Genomic DNA, 18,339 nt, shown 5'->3' on the forward strand with positions numbered 1-18,339 from the left:
TCTCACACCACCACCACAACCACCACCACCATGCACCGCACCACTCACTCTCACCACCACCACTACCATTACATTATCTTTGCACTTTCTCGCTTCTTCAAGTCAACAAGTGATCCCTGGAGAGCCGCTTGAATCCAGTGACATTCACTTTAGTTTATTGCTAAACTATTTTCACGAATTTATTCACTTTAGGAGAGACATTACCAGACAAAGAATAGAAGTCTTGATCATGGTTCTTTCTTTGTCTATATAGAGATAACACAGAACAGTGACCCGGGGAAGAAAAATTGTAGAATAATTAAAAAAAACGGAGGTAGCACATAAATATAGTGCAAAATAGGGGGAACTCTGCAAAACTGAGCATTCTTCCCATTGTACACAAGACGCCTCACAAAGAATAGGCAGCTTATTCACCCTGTTGAGCAGAATCGACCCACTGAACACCTACAGACACGGACCCATGGCAGTGCCGGTATGTGGTTCGATAGCCGTGAGGTGAACTGCGGACCGGGACAAGAAAAGGCTCAAAGGCAGGAAGATTCATAAGGCTTTGTACTTTAATAATGGGGATTGTTATTATTCCGGAACTAGTTTTCTCTTTGTCCAAACACACACACACACACACACACACACACACACACACACACACACACACACACACGCAGAGAGAGAGAGAGAGAGGATCTGGATAAATAATTACTAACATGTAAAAAGAACTCTGCATACATAAGCCCCAGGATCTCACAACACCTCCAAAGTAAACTATACGACCAAGTAATTTTCGTCGTGGCAGCAAAATAGAGGACGAATATTTTGCTTCACTAGTGTGGTGGCAGTGCAGGTTAAAACAATGATTTCCCTTGCCACCACCACCACTGCCTCCCCTGAGCGTTGCTGGCGGTACCATGCACCCCGCCCTGCTCCCTTCTTATGCATTAACAGCCCCCGCGCTCACCTTTACAGCCCCCTGCCTCTTTCTGATGATCTCCTCCCGACCATCATAACCTCAGCTTTATCCTGCCTCCTCATTTCCGTTATGGTTATGTCCTCCCTCCCTTACCCACCAACACTTTTCTCTTGCATTTGCAAGATTATGGCACACACACACACACACACACACACACACACACACACACACACACACACACACACACACACACACACACACAGGCACGCATGCACGTGCGCAAAATCGTATCAATGAAGCTGCAAAGCCTCACACATATACATACAGTACAGTATATATATATATATTCCATCCATCCATCATCCAGTCCTGCGTTGCCCCAAGAGGAGCGTTGGAGGCCGGGGCTAGGCAAGTGGGTGCTGACATTTAAGATAAGAGTGACTAGCCTCACTCATCCCTGAGTGGCATTACGTGAGCAATATACAGTATATAATATATATATATATATTTCATCATCGTCAGCCGTTTGAGTATCCACTGCAGGACCGGCCTATCCCGACAGAAGTCGGGACGATACAGTCAATGTAACTCTACCAAGCGGCTTAGGCTGTCTGGTAGAGATTGCATGTAGGGCGAGAAGTGCTTGTAAGTGTAACTGTAGTGTTCGAGTGGCTTTGGATGTGTGTGTAGTCTGTGAACCAAGTGTAATCGGCCCGCGTAAGCCGACTGGGTGCAAGCATACTTTATAGTAAGCGACACTGGATCAACCACAGCACCCCTTGTGTCCGCCAATGCAGTACGTGGCCGGGTGAACACTCCCAAACTTTATTACCCTGGCGGGGCGCGAACTCTGGTTCACCCGTGTACGAAACGCACACTACCACTGTACTACAGAGGCTCCATATATATATATATATATATATATATATATATATATATATATGAGGCTGCATAGCCTCAAACTATATATATATATATATATATATATATATATATATATATATATATATATGTATGTCTGCGTATACATCGACCCAGAACCGGAATTAAACAGATTAGGGTGAAATGGGAATTCCCAGAATATACTGTAATTACTGCACTGAACTTAGATATTCTGGTGAAGTTGCCACGTAACCCTAGCCACATACACACGACCATTCACTCACCATCCTCGGCCACAAGCACACAGTTTACGGCGTCTAAGGCGACGGTGGTGGTTTTGTCACCGCACCTTTCGTGTTGGCTCACTGTTACCACACCAGCCAGGGTATAGTTGGCTCACTGTCACTACACCAGCCAGGGTATAGCTGAACCTCACAATTACCGGACTCTGTGTCATCAGGTACTATCAAGATACCGATAACTTACTATAATAATGTTTGTTATAGTTTACCATAAACTGTGCACGTTGATCTTCGCTTCTCGTCCTCCCACCACCCTCCCCCCACCTTGGTGATGCCGTGTCAGGTGACCATGATGTGGGCTCCTCGTGCCCATTTTGCTCCTCCTCGCATGCGCCACCTCCATTAACAAGAGTCTCTTAATTTACTGGCACGAAACGCCATCACTTCCACATAAAAGGGCCCGTGGTTAAAGCGGTAGTGAGTGGGTTGCTGGCTGGCTCATACAGTATTAACGATATGTATATTTTTCCAATTTACAATAGTCTGGCACACGGATGTACTCTTCCATCGTCTCGGCTTACTCTATTTAACGTTCAGAATGTCAGTAAGTATAAACAACTTAATCATTCAATTGCTCACAAAAACAAAGGAACGCGCAGGGTAATCAATATGCCTTAAAGAAAATCACTCCGATATTAATAGACTCTGTTGAGAATATACGGGTAATATATTCTTCTGTGTTATAGGAAGTTATATTCTTAGGCAGTCAAGTTGTTGTTCAAGTACTAAGCACGAATGTTCTAGTGATAAGCCTCAAGCATAGAAAGACAGACTTAAAGACAAATTATCAAGCAAAGTTGCCCATATCGCCTGCTATCCAAATTTCAGCTTAACCTGAAAAACACCGACACTTCTTCTCTGTAATATAATTCATATTTTACAACTGAATTCTAATTCCATAAGAGACATGGACGGGGGGGGGGCGCCCCCCACTTTTTAGGCCGACCAAACATTACTTAGAATAAACGAACAATGTTACTTACCAAAATACAAGCAACGAAACTCTTATTGCACTTGCTTATATTATTTTGCTCCTATAGTAAAAAAAAAAAGTGCATTTTGAACTGATTGTTCAAACATTTTAAGTGGTAATTCAGCTCGTATTCACGTCCCCTCCTCCAGTTGCAAAGCGCTGCATCAGGCCCTACATAACAAAAATCTTGTCACAAGAGTATGGCATCAGCTTTATGACTGTACTCGTTTCACTTTGACTTCGTCTAAAACTGTCATCGCTCCATCCTGCATACTTAATAGCAATGTCTTTCATGTCACTGAGCTATGTGAAGTAAGCTGCAGAAGGAAGAAAATTTGGGCCAATTTATGATGAAACGAGTATAGCTGAGAATATGAAATTTCTTGGAAAGATTTACGCACCTCAAATATACTCCAGTCTAAGCAAGACTTCAGGTAAACAAAATGTAGCTACATTATTAAAACGATTCTCTCATGGGTACTCAGACACGCAACGAACGCCTTGGAGTACGGGTTGGATTGTAATATGTTTTTTTTCTGTAATTATCATATTAAATGCCAGAGGCTATTTTTTTCTTTTCTAGTTCAAAAAGAATATATGAAAAAGGATTTACTGGTAGCTGATGACGTACTGAAATAGTTAACCTTAAATGCAAAATAGAATCTAATACAAACACTTTTCGAGATGAATGAACAAATTACTTCTCAGTTATAATAATAATAATAATAATAATAATAAAAAAAAAAAAAGCCTCGCATTTCAAGCGAAAAGTATATACAACCTCATAAAACAGTCCCTGACATCCGACATCTCTAACGTATTTCACAACTGTAAATTTTGAGCTATCCAACGTGGATTTTTTTTATTGTATATATTTCTGTAAAGTTTCGGGGAAAATCCTCACAGCAATCTTAGACATATAAGCCGCCAACACTGTCCTTAAAACTACGAGTATTCCCAGACCGCCAGGAGACCTCTGGGCAGGGTCTTAACCCCAGACTGTTCGTACCTAAAACTGAAAATGGAACCTGAAGTGTAAAATCAAAGATTGCATGACAGTGTCTGGGGGAGGACTGGGACTTAGCAAAAATGGAATATATGCCTTAAATGACCCTTGTGTAATCGATATACTAATCTATGCCTCCTCCTCCTCTTTCTTCTCCTTTAAAACCACAGCATAAAACAACAGCTTTCATGTTCTGAAATAATCTCCTCGGGCAGCAACTTAAGGCATTACTAACAGCGTCGAACACTAATATCTCTTTTCACCTCCTGACATTTAAACACAAAGGAACGGGGCACCCAGGAAGGTAGGAGGCGAAGGGAGAAAAACAGCCGAATATTAATCTCTAAGTGGCAACGTTCATTTGGCCTTACAGATGTCTTTACACATTAATCTACTTCACTTACTTGCTCCGCTCAAAAGCTATCCAAAAAAAATAATAATAATAATAATATGAAAATTTCCTATATTTTATCGCTTTAAACCGGACCCAGTGAACCCGAGTTTTCTCAACAAAACAGAAGGTATATAATGTTTAAACCGGTAATTTTCGATAAGTGAAGCTAACACAACCCTTCAAAAAGTCTATTTAAATTGACTGAGTTCACTTTCTGTTACTGGATATGGAAGTAATGCGTCTGCTGGATATCTGCTGAGTAATGGGTGCTTAGTTTGAGCAGTGGGAGAACAACTGCCACGCTTCTGTCTGAATAAATGTTTTTTTTGTTGCTTGTAGAAACACAGGACAGCTTTTGCATATCCAGAATAAGCTACGGTGTGTTTTGAGTTCAACAAATTGTTCAATTATATTCACGCGAATGCATTATTTTTAACGAGTATGAAACAGATCGTATTTAAAGTGTAAACTTGTTAAGATACAGAGACCACAAAACATCCCATACTTCATGCACCGTATATCTCTGGGTACAGTATATCTCTCCTTACATCTACCAGGCTTCTTTGCTATGGCTTGCCTCACTACACGCACGTTCACCAACACAATCGTAACAACTTAGTACTGTTAGTGGCCTGGCTTCATAGCCTCTCTTCCTCAGCCATAATCTTTACAGTTACTGAGACAAACTATGCCGATTCCAAAAGTATATGAATAACATAAAGGGGAATATCAAGGTAAAGTGTCCATAACAAAGAGCTAAGAAAAAAATGATATGAAGTCTCCACTGCTAACCTGAATACGAGAGAGAGTGATGGACGCAACAAGAGTGGCCAAGTACTCACGCAATACAGTGACAATGAGCGATGTGGAGGAAGGCTCTGTGATGTTGTTGTTGAGGGCCTGGCAGGTGAGTGTGGCGCCCTGCAGTGACCGCGACGCCACCAGACTAATCTTACTCTCAACGCCATTCTCACCCTGACTCCACTCCTGCAACACCACCACCAACACAGAATTAACCTTTCATCATATATATAATACACTACCATCACTGACATAGGAAACAATACTGGAGTGTGTGTGTGTGTGTGTGTGTGTGTGTGTGTGTGTGTGTGTGTGTGTGTGTGTGTGTGTGTGTGTGTGTGTGTGTGTGTGTGTGTGTGTGTGTGTGTGTGTGTGTGTGTGTGTGTGTGTGTGTGTGCGTGCGTGCGTGCGCGCGTCCAACTCTGGGCATAGGCTTCACAGCCTGCTCCCAACGCCCAGAAGTCCTCCTACATACCATACACCTCTACATGTCACCACTTCGAAGATAACACCCACCGTCCATATAGAATACATGCTAGGGCTGCCTCATACAGGACTGGTGTATTGGTATTAGCGGGGGTACTTTTATGACATGCCGGCGGGTCTTCAGGTAGATCAGTAAAGTCTGATTTTATGAAATTCAAATCCTAAAACTATTCCCTACCTAAGCCGGAATTTGAACCTGAGTCCGGTAGGACTGCAGGTCACCTCTCTACCGACTGAGCCACAGCCTCCTCCAACTAAAGTAAGTTACAACAAATATCAATACAAAACACTGCCGGTACGCAAAATTATATCGTACTGCATATTTAAGTTATCAAAGTCCGAGACCGTAAATTCCTGCAAATAAAGCATGATTTTTAAAACTATACTCAACATTTTGGGGATGGCGGTGGCTGAATCGGTAGAGAGGTGGCCTGCAGTCCTAATGGACCCAGGTTCGAATCCCGGCTGTGAACAGTTTTTGGATTTGAATATCATAAAAGCAGACTTTACTGATCTACCAGAAAACTCTCCGACATATCGAAAAAATACCCCTGCTAATACCAATACACCAGTCCTGTATGAGACAGCCCTTGCATGTATTCAATAGGACGGTGGATGTTAGCGCCGAAGTGGTGACATGTGGAGGTGTATAGTAAGTAGGACTACTGGGCCATGCGAGAGGGCTGTGAAGCCTATGCCTAGAGTCGGACACACATAAAAAAAGAAAAAAATACATTTATGTAACATGTATCAACGGCTGATTAACCAACCCACTAAGAGGACCAGGGACACTTAATTTAATATTTCTAACACTAACACCTGAAAATAGACGACGTCTTTCTTTTAATATATAATTAAGCTATCAACGGGCTATTTTACTAAGGAAGACTTTTTGATTGTGGAGGATTTAATGAACGCTGTATCAATCCTCTCCAGCCTGGAAACTCACTCGTGAACCGAATAAACTCGTGTGGACATATCAAAAATATAATAAAAACGAAGTACTCTGACTGAAGGGGGATGAGGAAATCTGGCCCTCTTAAAGGATTACCAAGTGCGCCCAAAAGTGCTGGCGGCTTACCTGGTCCAGCCTGCGTCCGTTGCGCCACCAGGTGAGTGTGGGTGTGGGTGTGCCGCCTGAGGAACTACACGTTAGCTTGGTGTGACTGTCCTCCTCCAGCGGACCCACCTGCCCGTCCACCTGCCGCCTCGTCTCGTCGAAGATAATGGGCGGGCCAGGCGGTACTGCGGGGCAGGGTAGAGAGGAGGAGAGACATTATTACCCACGTGAGGTGAAAGGCAGGCAAGAGAAAAGCTGACACTTGAAGGACTGTAATTAAAGTGGAGTTCTGGTTAGAGTTTGCCAAGTATGGTCAGTAAAATACTCTACTGCGTCTTCCTTAACTTGGCCTATATTTCTTTTTATTAAGAATGCAAAACTACATCAAGATGCCAACACTACAGCGTTGTGGAAGCTTAGTAGTTCTATTCTAAGTTATAGGAAAAGAGCCACAAAGGAATGAAAACCTCTACTGCTTTAAGGTAGACAAATTATAGGAAGCTAACGGGCCTGCGATGCTTTTTCTTAAATGTCATCTTTTCTCCACTGGGGGTCTGGGTGGAAGGGAGGACTACTGGAAAAAGACAAAAAGGGCTAATTCATCCCCCAGGTCCCCCTTAAAAATGACCCCAGTTATCGTAGCCTCGGAGGAGTTACTGTCTATCTGCATGTAGTGTACTCATATAATCTAATGTACAAAGTCAGTATATAAGCCCCTTTTGCAATGTAAATTTCAGGACAAACGTAAACACATTCACATAAATGACAAAATGTAAATTATTCTTGCTACCTGCAGACGACTTTATGCACACCGGGAAGGACTTTTTCAATCGAGAGAGAGAGAGAGAGAGAGAGAGAGAGAGAGAGAGAGAGAGAGAGAGACAGACAGACAGACAGACAGACAGAGAGGAAATATACGCCACCGGACGCAAGGACTTAACAGCGTGAGAGAGAGAGAGAGAGAGAGAGAGAGTGGAAAAAGGAAAATACGCCACCGGACTCATGGACTGAACGGCATAGTCGATACAAGGTGTGGAAGGTAAGAGAAATCGCAAACCCAGAGCGACATCTCTGAACTTTGCGTCATGTCGAAAGAGCCTCAAGGAGAGAGATGGCAAAGTTTGTTCCTTATTTGCAAGCCTTTTTTCCCCTCTTCTAACTCAGCTTCACCCTTTCCAAAATGTCGCCCATGTGTGTGTGTGTGTGTGTGTGTGTGTGTGTGTGTGTGTGTGTGTGTGTGTGTGTGTGTGTGTGTGTGTGTGTGTGTGTGTGTGTGTGTGTGTGTGTGTGTGTGTGTGTGTGATAGTAAGAACAAACCTACCTGAATTCATTTAACCCCTTCAATCTAACGACGTATTATTTAGTCTATACTATTACATTCTTTATTTATTTCGAGCTGGAGGAGTTTGATACAGCATTCACTAACCACTAGAGGTCTCTCCCAAGCTGCGTAAAAATATCTAAGGAAGTCAGCATTAACTCACAAGAGTGAAGGACAACAGGTGCTCTAGTCCACCGCGGGTATGGGATATTCAACAGGGAGCTAAACTTTCGGAGGGATACTCGCTGCTGCCCCCTTTACATCTTAGCAATATATTAGGGTTGGCATTCTCGCCGGGTAAAGAGCTCCCTAACACCTCCTCCTTAGTGATTTGTTTTTGGATAGGGCTGGTTAACATAATTTGGTGCGATATTCATGAAGAATACGGTGATATTAGAATGGTTTAAGTAACATAGAGGAGAAAAGTAAGGAGTAATGAAAGAAAAGCATTCGGAGACGAATGCTAATGGCTCGCCAGAATATGTTGTTTGCCAAGTTCAAAGCGCGGTCTTCCCCGGGGGGGTGGGGTCGGCCCCTCCCCGGGAGGGATAAGGGGCGGCGTCCCCAGGGGGGGGCGAAGATTTTGGCTATATCTTGATACCATGAAGGTTTCATATTGACAGCTCAAGCCGTTCATGAGATATAAAGGTGCTTAAGGCGGGCGATAGAAACTAGTTGATCTTTGGCAGCCATTTTGTTGACCTTGACCTTGACCCTGACTGCTTCCAAACTCGGCCAAGATTCTGGCCAAATCTTGATACCCTGAAAGTTTCATACTGACAGCTCAAGCCTTTCATGAGACATAAGTTCATGAGATTTAACTGGAACACACACACACACACACACACACACACACACACACACACACACACACACACACACACACACACACAGGTAAAGGGGGCAAGCGATAAAAAACAAAATAAATAACTTGACAGTAGGTGTTAGTGAGCTTCCTTAACCCGTCCCATCCCGACCAATTTTCCACCACTGACTCCCCCCAATCCCGACCAATTTTGGAAAAAATTTTTTTTGGCTCAAACCTCCGCTTTTGGTGAGAAACATCGAAAATTCATAGAGAAATCGCACACCCGAGGTTAAAAATACCGATACAGGTAGCAGTACCCCTTACCTTACTGGGTTTTCTATCAGGCTGGCTCCAAAGAAAACGAGTTCTATAGGAGGGTAACTATTCCACACCACTCATAAACGGTATTTATTTATTTATTTACTTATTTGGTACGAATTTACAGTATATGTAGTACGAGAGTATATTGGTTTTCACACAGTAATATAGACAATATAAGCATTGTTCCACTTACCAAACACATCAACATACATGACCTTTTTTGGAGACATTACCTGATCATCATTTCAGACTGTTTCTTCCTCTAATGCTACGTAAACTTTGTCCTCCATATTGTCATCGGTTGGGGAATCACTTTGGCCTTGAATTTCGTACTGAGGCACGACATGTCTTTACTGGCCAGGTCACTGGTAACAGGTGTATTGCCAAGGCAATGGCGTGTGGGGGGGGAGGTCATGTGGGGTAAGGCATCGCCCCTGCCTGGCATCTTGTAGAGGAAGATGTCCCGTGCATACGTACCAAAAATCACGCGTGAAAATTGAAAAGTGTGCAAATTAGGGACCTTGCAATTGATGCTCGTTTATATACGTCAACAGGACTGACAGTGACAAAATGTGTGGACATATACAGGTATATACGTTAACAGGGCGCAGTGGGTTAACCAATGAGAATACCAGCCTGGGTAGGATGGTACAAGTTTAAAGGTTTACGACAATATTGTGTTTACTTTTACCTGACAAAGATCCCTAGCCCTTTTGAGCCGGGTTAATGGTAAGGTTCACTCAGACTGAGGAGCCGACTTTTCTATACCTTAACTTGGCCTAAAAAAAAAAATCTCCATCTTGAATGCTGAGCTGTAACAAGATATTAATACTAGAATATGGAGCTAGCCATGAAGAACTGCATTGCAGAGGATTCTGAACCACTGCATTGTCTTTTTCTGCTACTTATGAATGTGAAATATGCTACAGAAAGATGAAGACTTGGGCCAAGTTAATGTAAAAGAGGCATGGTTACCCAGGAGATTCACCCCTATCTCATAACTGTAGTTCACTGAATTTCATGCAACCACGATTCAATATTCACACTACAGAAGTGGCTTAGTTCTGCCTGATGAGAATGAGGCGACTGGATTTTTCTTTTTTTTTCCCCTCTCCTCCTTCTCTCATTAATATTCAGCTTCTTTATCTTTAAGAATGGTAGATAATTCACTTAGTGAGGGCAATACTCACAATCACAAAAACTTTCCGTTCAATATCCCATCGTAACTAAGATAAGTAAAAATGAATCTCCTCGATATCCATACTCTCTCTCTCTCTCTCGCAAATACAAATCTAGAAGCAAAGATTTTTTTTTTTTTTTTTTTTGGTTTTCCTGAAAAAAAAAATCAGTTACGAGAGGAAAACTATCGTACACTGAATTAATGCATACATATTATTTTTTTCTTCCATTAAAAATAACTCCTGCAATTTTTTTACCTTAACATAGACCAGCTTTTCGTCTTCCCTTACAGACTATTTCACGTAGCTCAGTGGCAGACGAAGCCAACTCGAATACACTACACAGTACTTCATTACGACACCCAGTCAGTGTGAAAAGACAGCAATTTTAGACCAAGTTAAAAGTAAGAAAAATATAGTTACGAAAGGACTATTTTGGTATGTAAATTTTTGAAAGGTAGCTCAGAATCTTTAAGAGGAACTGCCTTCCGCTTGCCACCTGACGATATCGATTTCGGGTCGCTGTCTCGTTAGGCCAGGATATTGTGTAACACCTCTTCTTCAGTGATTTATTATACATTTACATCCCATCATATATTACTGACAGAAACCATGTCGATAATCAAAAGATATAGTTAACATATAAGCGAATATTGCCTCTCTTATGATTGGAACATCTCTAGTATTCTTTCCAGACACCGCCAGACGATTTTATTTAGCTAAAAGTAAGTCACAGGAATCTGACAGAGTTAACAGTCTTCAGTAACCCTTCATAGTCAGGTCAACTCTAGTATTCTATACCAACAAATGCCAGATGATATTTATTCACCTGATTATGTACATCGGTAATAAAACAGCTCCAATTTTCTATTCCAGGTAACGAAAGACGCTTTCATTCACCTGAGAGTAAAGAATACGGCACTTAGAATGCTAGGATGTAAAGTAGGGAAAAAACAGTCATGAAGGAAGAGATGCTGTGAAGTCTTCCACATCACCTAAGACTGCAGGACTGCGTGAAGAACAAATCGCAAAGAAAGAGGTGCTAAGATGTCTTCTACGTCAAACCTAAGAGTGTTAAGGTGTACAGTAGTATGTAAGTAAAACGTACGTGAAGAGATATTAAGAAGCCTCCCACATGAAGCCCAAGAGTGTTAAGGTGTCGTCTGAAGAACAAATCGCACTGAAAGAGGAGCTAAGAAGACTCCTATGTGAACCCTAAGCCATAAGTCGCCAAGAAAGGGGAATTGAGTTCTATCAAATCGAAGAGTGTTAGTCAAATCGGACAGCGTTATGCTGCAGCATGGAATATAAATCTTAAAGACGTCCAAAGAACTTCCATGTATTACGTCATTGTGTTAAAGTGTATTATGAAGAATAAATATAAAAGGAATCAGTGCTAGGAAGCCTCACATGTACCTAAAATAAAGCCTAATACTACTGTGGAGATGCCTGCCACCGCCATAATGCACTTTCGCCCACTGCCACCCCTGGGTATTACGGGGCTCCAGTATCGAAAAGAAATATATTATGTGTGGGGACGCCAGAGTCGGGTGGGTGAAAGCAGTGGTTGTGCGAGTGAGAGGAGAGTTTTGTGAGCAAGAGACATAGAGTTGTGTGAAAGCAGTAGAGCTCGTGAGAGAAGGATGTAGTTTTGTGAGTGTAAGAAAGTTTTGTAAGGAAAAGTAGTAGAGTATTCTGGTAAGTGTGAGACGTAAAGTTTTGTGTGTACGACTGACTGGAGGTTTGTGAAAGAGACGTAGAGCTTTGTGAGTCAGAGTAGATGAGTTAGGTGGACGAGAGCAGTAGAATCTTGTGAGCGGGAGCAGCGCAATAGAGTTCTGCTAGTCAGAGTAGTAGATTTTGGGGAAAGATAGCAGTAGTGTTATATAGCAGTAATAGTTTTAGGAGACAAAGTTTTGTGAGAGAAAGAAGGAGAGTTTTCAGAGTGTGAGCAGTAGAGTTTTTTGAATGACATCAGTGGGGTATTGTGAAAGAGCTACATTTTTTTTTTTTTACGCAGTATGTTTATGAAAGACGTACAACATTTCTAATTACAGATATAGAGTTTTGCAGACGACAAAAATAGAACTTAATCAGGAGATGGAGTAGAGTTATATAAGTAAGAACCGCAGGAATTTCTTGAGAATAAGTAGCAGAATTTCGCGACTGATAACTGTAGCCTCAATGGAAAACCCGAAAAGACCCGGTTTTGGAGGTAAGCCGTTGTTTTTGTGAGTGGCAGACAAAGTTCTATTATGAGTGAGAGCCGCTTTTTTTTAATCGACTTTTTTTTTTTATGAATCGTAGCTTTTTGCTTGAGAGTTACAGAATTCGTGAGTGAAAGCCGCATTTTTTGTGCGAGCCATAGGTCTTGTGTGTGTGTGTGTGTGAGGGCCATAGTTTTTTGTGTATCGTTGGAACCTCCCCTGGTTAGACTGTGTCACAGAACAGACGTATTTTCGATATGTATTCTTCATTTAATGCTGCCCTAAGCGGGAAATAGGTTTATCAACAGTAATGCAACTTAGAACAGTACAGTGTGGTAATTTTTAAAGTATGGCAATTTATATCACCCAAAGAACAAAATGAATATAATAAATGATGTGCCTATGAATATGACTATGTATGTCTGTATGTATATATTGTATGTATGCATGTATGTATATATGTATGTACGTACGTATGTATGTATGTATGTATGTACAGTATGTATGTATGTGTGCTTGCGTATAAACATACGCGCACGCGCGTTCCTGTATGTGTGTTAATATATGTGCAAGAGTGTGTGCAAATATGTATGCAGATACATCTGTGTCATTCGCAACTCAAGGTTTCAAGAATATGCTGTATTTTTTAGTCACAGCTCTCCACACACGTCGCAAATCAATCACCAGTCTTCCTACTAATCGTGAACAGTGCAGTGTGTCACGAATCAATTCGCGACATTTCCTTTTTGTGAGAAACCACGAACTATTAGTGGAAAACTCACTGTGTATCGCTCAGCTAACCGTTTCTCCCTCCATTATCGGAGTATACTTTTCAAATAATTCGTCACCGTTTTCAAAGAGTGACCGATTTAATGCACGTCACTAAGTGCTGTACTGAGCGATACTATTGTTTTTTATTGTTCGCCTCTGCTTCCTCATTCGACCGTTAAAAAAATGCGGCCGAGTGCTCCGCTTTCCCACGACTTAGGCAGTCTTGTGATTGATGTGACGGAGGAAGGACCTGTGCCGCAGTGTGAGAGGTCAGCTAGTACCCAAACTCCACTTCACAGTTAGTCCAGTCTTCCCACCCATCTGGTGATACGCAGCATTCATCGACTATAGTATTTCTTTTGTGTATTTTCTAGTTATAAGAGTTTAATTAAGGTGTTTTTCCCTAGGCGTAAGTATTTAGCTATTGCGTGAGTGAGTGAGCGAGTGCGTCTCATTGATTTGATTTGAAATGTAATGTTAAATTTATTTTTTTGTAATTAATAAATTTAACAGTTCCTTTCTCGAGCTTAATGTAAAGTAAAAATCTTGTTTCATTTTTCCATAATTAAGCATATTTTCCATATAGCTCCTAGCTTGCATAAACGTTTGCTTTCATAACTGGTACTTAGACCAGTCTTGTTGTATTAACTTAAAATCCGTTGTGCCAGGAGTTAATGCATCAGCAAGAACCTGATGTTATTATTATTAGTATTAGTTATTTATTGTCAGGGGTGATGTAACTTTCTCCAGAGGCTAACAGTACAGTAAGTCAGCAATTGTGAGTAATTAGTCTCTGCTGTGTACTGTTGAGGAAGTTTATAAATTCTCGTTCTCAGAGAATCGTGCTAAGCCAACGTAAAGTTATCGTTGCTTGATGTAGCAAGACAACCATTGTCTCTGCTCTTCAATATTATTGAATATTATCAATTTAAATAATATTTAACCATTTATTTCAAAATTTCCGGTACTAATATAAAAACCCCGTGACAATTGGCGACCTCATTCCAGGATATTAACTCCTAGCTCTAAAGCTATTCACGAGATAGTGCTCACTCATTCATATTTAGGTATTTATCATTAAAGTTTATAGGCACAAGCTTACTGGTGTTTACCCTTAATTTAGCAAGTGAATTTTGCTTTATTAATCAATAGAATACTTAACTCTAGTTTATTCTTGGTAACGCCAGACGATTTTATTCGCTCCTGGGAAGTCGCCGTACCCATTGTGTTTATTATTGAGTCTTCCCAGTCATTTACATTTTTTATTTATTCTTTGCCAGTTAACTGGATAAGACTGGTCACCACTAGCTTGTGTCTGTATTCTTTACTTGTGTTTATTAGTATTCGTCGCTAAGCAGTCAGTACTCAATTTCGGTTACTTAGTAAATTGAGCTAGCATCATGGCTACAGCTGTATATGTACAGGAAGCCAAAGATATTGGTCTCACAGACCCAGAGAAAATACAGAGTTACGTTCTCTCACGGTTCAATTACGAGCAAGAACGTGAGAAAGATGCTCGTGAAGAGCGTAGGATTCAGCGCGAATGCGAGCGAGAACAGCGCGAATACGAGCGAGAACAGCGTGAGGAACGTGAAAGAGAGCGTGCTTATGAACAAGAGCAGCGTGAGAAACAGCGCGAATACGAGCAGAAACAACGCGAGCTCGAGTTAGAAAAAGAGCGAGAACAGCGCGAATACGAGCAGAAACAACGCGAGCTCGAGTTAGAAAAGAGCGAGAACAGCGCGAACACGAGCGAGAACAGCGCGAATACGAGCGTGAACAACGAGACAAAGAACGAGAACATGAACTTGAAGTGCTGAAGCTCAAGCGAGATTCCTTGGCTTCAGACACGTCTGGTGCAGTTGGTCAAAGCTCCACGAGCGTTCTCCCTGCACATGTCCTGGCGACCCCACGCACTGCTTCCTTCATACAAGGAAAGCGAGCGAATCGAGCCGTACATAGCTCGTTTTGAGGACATGGCAGACTTATATCAACTGGATGAGGCAGCTAAGCGGCTTCAGTTTCTTAGCCTATTTGAGGGCCCTGCCCTCGATATTCTCCACAGAATTCGTGGAGACAATCTCACATATGAGATGATGAAAGCTGCACTCATTAAGGCGTATGGTCTCACAGTAGACGACGCCAAAGTTCAGTTCATGCGAGCTCGTCTCCAAGACAAGGAGACAGCTGTTCAGTTCCTTGATCGTCTCACAGCTTACTTAAATGAGTGGATGGAGAAAGATGAAACTCCTTCCACGCGTGAGGGGATAATTGACCTTATGCTGTGTACACAGCTAGAGAGGTCGTGGCCTGCTGAGCTCATAGCACAGCTTAAGATCTGCCAGGTGAAAGATGCCAGCCAAATGGCAGAGAAGGCTGACGCATTCTTTACTGCATACGGGTATCAAGCTCGTAAGCAAAACACCTGGAGCAGAAAAGATACTGCCAAGTCTGGGAAGCCGTCTCAGACTGAATCCCAGCACCAAGGCCGTTCTCAGAGTAATGGCCAAGGTCCAAAACCGCAGTGGAAGGACCAGGGGCAAAACACTCAGCAATCTGAGTGGAAGAGGTACAACAAGTACCCTAACCAGCAGCAGTATCAGCCACGCAACCAACCGTCGAGACAAACTTTTTCACCACCAGCTCAAAAGAGGCAGGAAGCGAATGCAGCCTTCATTCCTCAGCAGCAGCCTGGTGGTCACGTCCCTACCAGTGTGGGTACTTCCCCACAGTTCACTAGTCCCACAGTGACAGTGAACCCCCCTCCACAGATGGCCAATGTTCCATCTCCCCAATATAACCTTCAAGGCACAATGTTTGCCACATCAATTCAGCAGCCTCATGAGTGGCTAGCTGCTTCCTCCACAGGCCCTCCCACAGGTGACAGTACCTTCCTTGTTCAGCCAGGGTTTGTGGGAGGCATTCCTGTGAAGGTCCTGAGAGACAATGGTTCCTCAGGTTGCTCTGTTAAGCAGAGTTTAGTTCGGCCTGAACAGTATACAGGTCGACAGATCCATGCAAAGCTTATTGATGGATCAGTGAGATTGTTCCCTGAGGCATGTATCCAGGTGGCATCTCCATTTTATACTGGTACGACACTTGCAGTTGTCATGCCAGAGCCTCTATTTGACTTGATAGTAGGCAATATTCAAGGAGCCAAGGATAGTTGCTCCGATGATGGCGCCACTCAGACTTCGGCTGCTGCGGTAACACGAGCCATGACTGAGGCTCCAAACTGTGTCACCCCAGTGATCATTGAATCGCCGCAAGATCTGATGTGTAGTCAATTTGTTGTACAAGAACAACATTCTGACCCGACACTTGCTGCCGTGCGGAACAAACAAAAGGGTCAAGTGATTAAGTATTCACGGGGAGGTCGAGCCAAGTTCCTTCGCAAACAAGGACGGCTCTACCGTGAGTCACGAACACCCGAGGGCGAGGTTCGACTGCAGTTTGTCGTTCCCGCCAAGTACCGCCCAGCAGTGTTACAATGGGGTCATTGTTCAGCCTCAGGAGGTCACATGGGCAAAAGGAAGACCCAGGGCCGTATCCGAGCTGACTTTTTCTGGCCAGGGATGGGACGGGACATAGATAGTTTTGTCCGTTCTTGCAGTGTGTGCCAAAGTATCACCACTAATCAGGGACATGCCCTTCCTGTGCCATTTGTAACTACACCTGTAATCTCTGAGTCAATTGAGAGACAGGGTAGTGGTGAAGTGGGTGCAGACCTGACGTCTCGCCCATTGGCCCCACAGGACACATTATGTCCAGGGCCTGTACATACATATTATGTACCGTAGGTTAAGGGGGAAGTTGAGAGGCGACTTGAGGCTATGGAAGACCCAAGTTTGCATAAGGATTCTCAGCTTCCCGGTACTAATAGAAGTACTGTAGGTTAAGGGGGAAATTCGAGAGAGAACTCTGCAGAGGCGACTTGAGGCTATGGAAGACCCAAGTTTGCACAAGGATTCTCAGCTTTCCGGTACTAATATAAGTATTGTATTGTAGGTTAAGGGGGAGAGAGAACTCCGCAGAGGCGACTTGAGGCTATGGAAGACCCAAGTTCGCTCGAGGATTCTCAGCTTTCCGGTACTAATATAAGTATTGTATTGTAGGTTAAGGGGGAAGTGAGAACTCTGCAGAGGCGACTTGAGGCTATGGAAGACCCAAGTTTGCACAAGGATTCTCAGCTTTCCAGTACTAATATAAGTATTGTATTGTAGGTTAAGGGGGAAGTGAGAACTCTGCAGAGGCGACTTGAGGCTATGGAAGACCCAAGTTTGCACAGGGATTCTCAACTTGTTGAATCTAATCGTGTGCTATAATTAATGGCGACCTCGAATGTACGAAGCTTGGCTGTCACTCGTATTTTTCAGCCAGAGCGTACTTTTCGTAGCATGTACTGATTGCTAGGCAGAGAGAGTAATTGTAACATGATAAAATTTTGTCTCATTGACACTTCTGATGCTCCACCTCAATTGGTTTTGCAGGTTCAGCAATGGGTGTAGCAGTTTTGCTGTGCGGACCAGCTGATCGTCTGCCGCACGCTGCCGCCTCTTCTCTTCTGCCTTCGCTGCCGCCATAATATTTACTGTGTCATTTTACACGTAGGTACAGTTACACTACAACTGTCACACCTACACCGTGTATTACATACACAACACTACATAACAATTAGTTGTTAATGTAAATGTAGCGAACTTTCGCTCAGTTTGACCTGAGTACAGGATTTTCACAGTCGTCACGGAGTTTTTCCCTCAAGCTTGTTTCTATTAACGTAAATACGAGGTTTTTTCGCTCACTGGCGACTGCGACATACTCCTGTAGCAGGATAGCACACACACCACAGTGTGAATCTTGTGTGACTGAGTTAGGATGTATATGTATGTATATTGAAATCTTTCTTCTGAAGGAAGAAAGAT

The 18,339-nt window shown here is 42.7% G+C and overlaps 1 protein-coding gene across 1 annotated transcript in view; it reads right to left on the reverse strand.

The window, feature by feature from the left end:
* Positions 1 to 18,339, reverse strand: part of LOC145419116 (adhesion molecule nephrin-like) — a 322,976-nt gene that overhangs the window by 53,964 nt on the left and 250,673 nt on the right. Inside the window, exons 4-5 of the mRNA XM_080287362.1 lie at positions 6,833 to 6,996; positions 5,307 to 5,451 (exon numbers count right to left, since the gene is read on the reverse strand). Of these exons, the coding sequence (XP_080143488.1) occupies positions 5,307 to 5,451; positions 6,833 to 6,996 (309 nt within the window). The remainder of the gene's footprint in view (positions 1 to 5,306; positions 5,452 to 6,832; positions 6,997 to 18,339) is intronic.

This window comes from Coenobita brevimanus, chromosome 14 (genome assembly GCF_032717465.1).
Source record: "Coenobita brevimanus isolate Jiangsu-jjx chromosome 14, ASM3271746v2, whole genome shotgun sequence".
NCBI classification, from domain to species: Eukaryota; Metazoa; Arthropoda; class Malacostraca; order Decapoda; family Coenobitidae; genus Coenobita; species Coenobita brevimanus.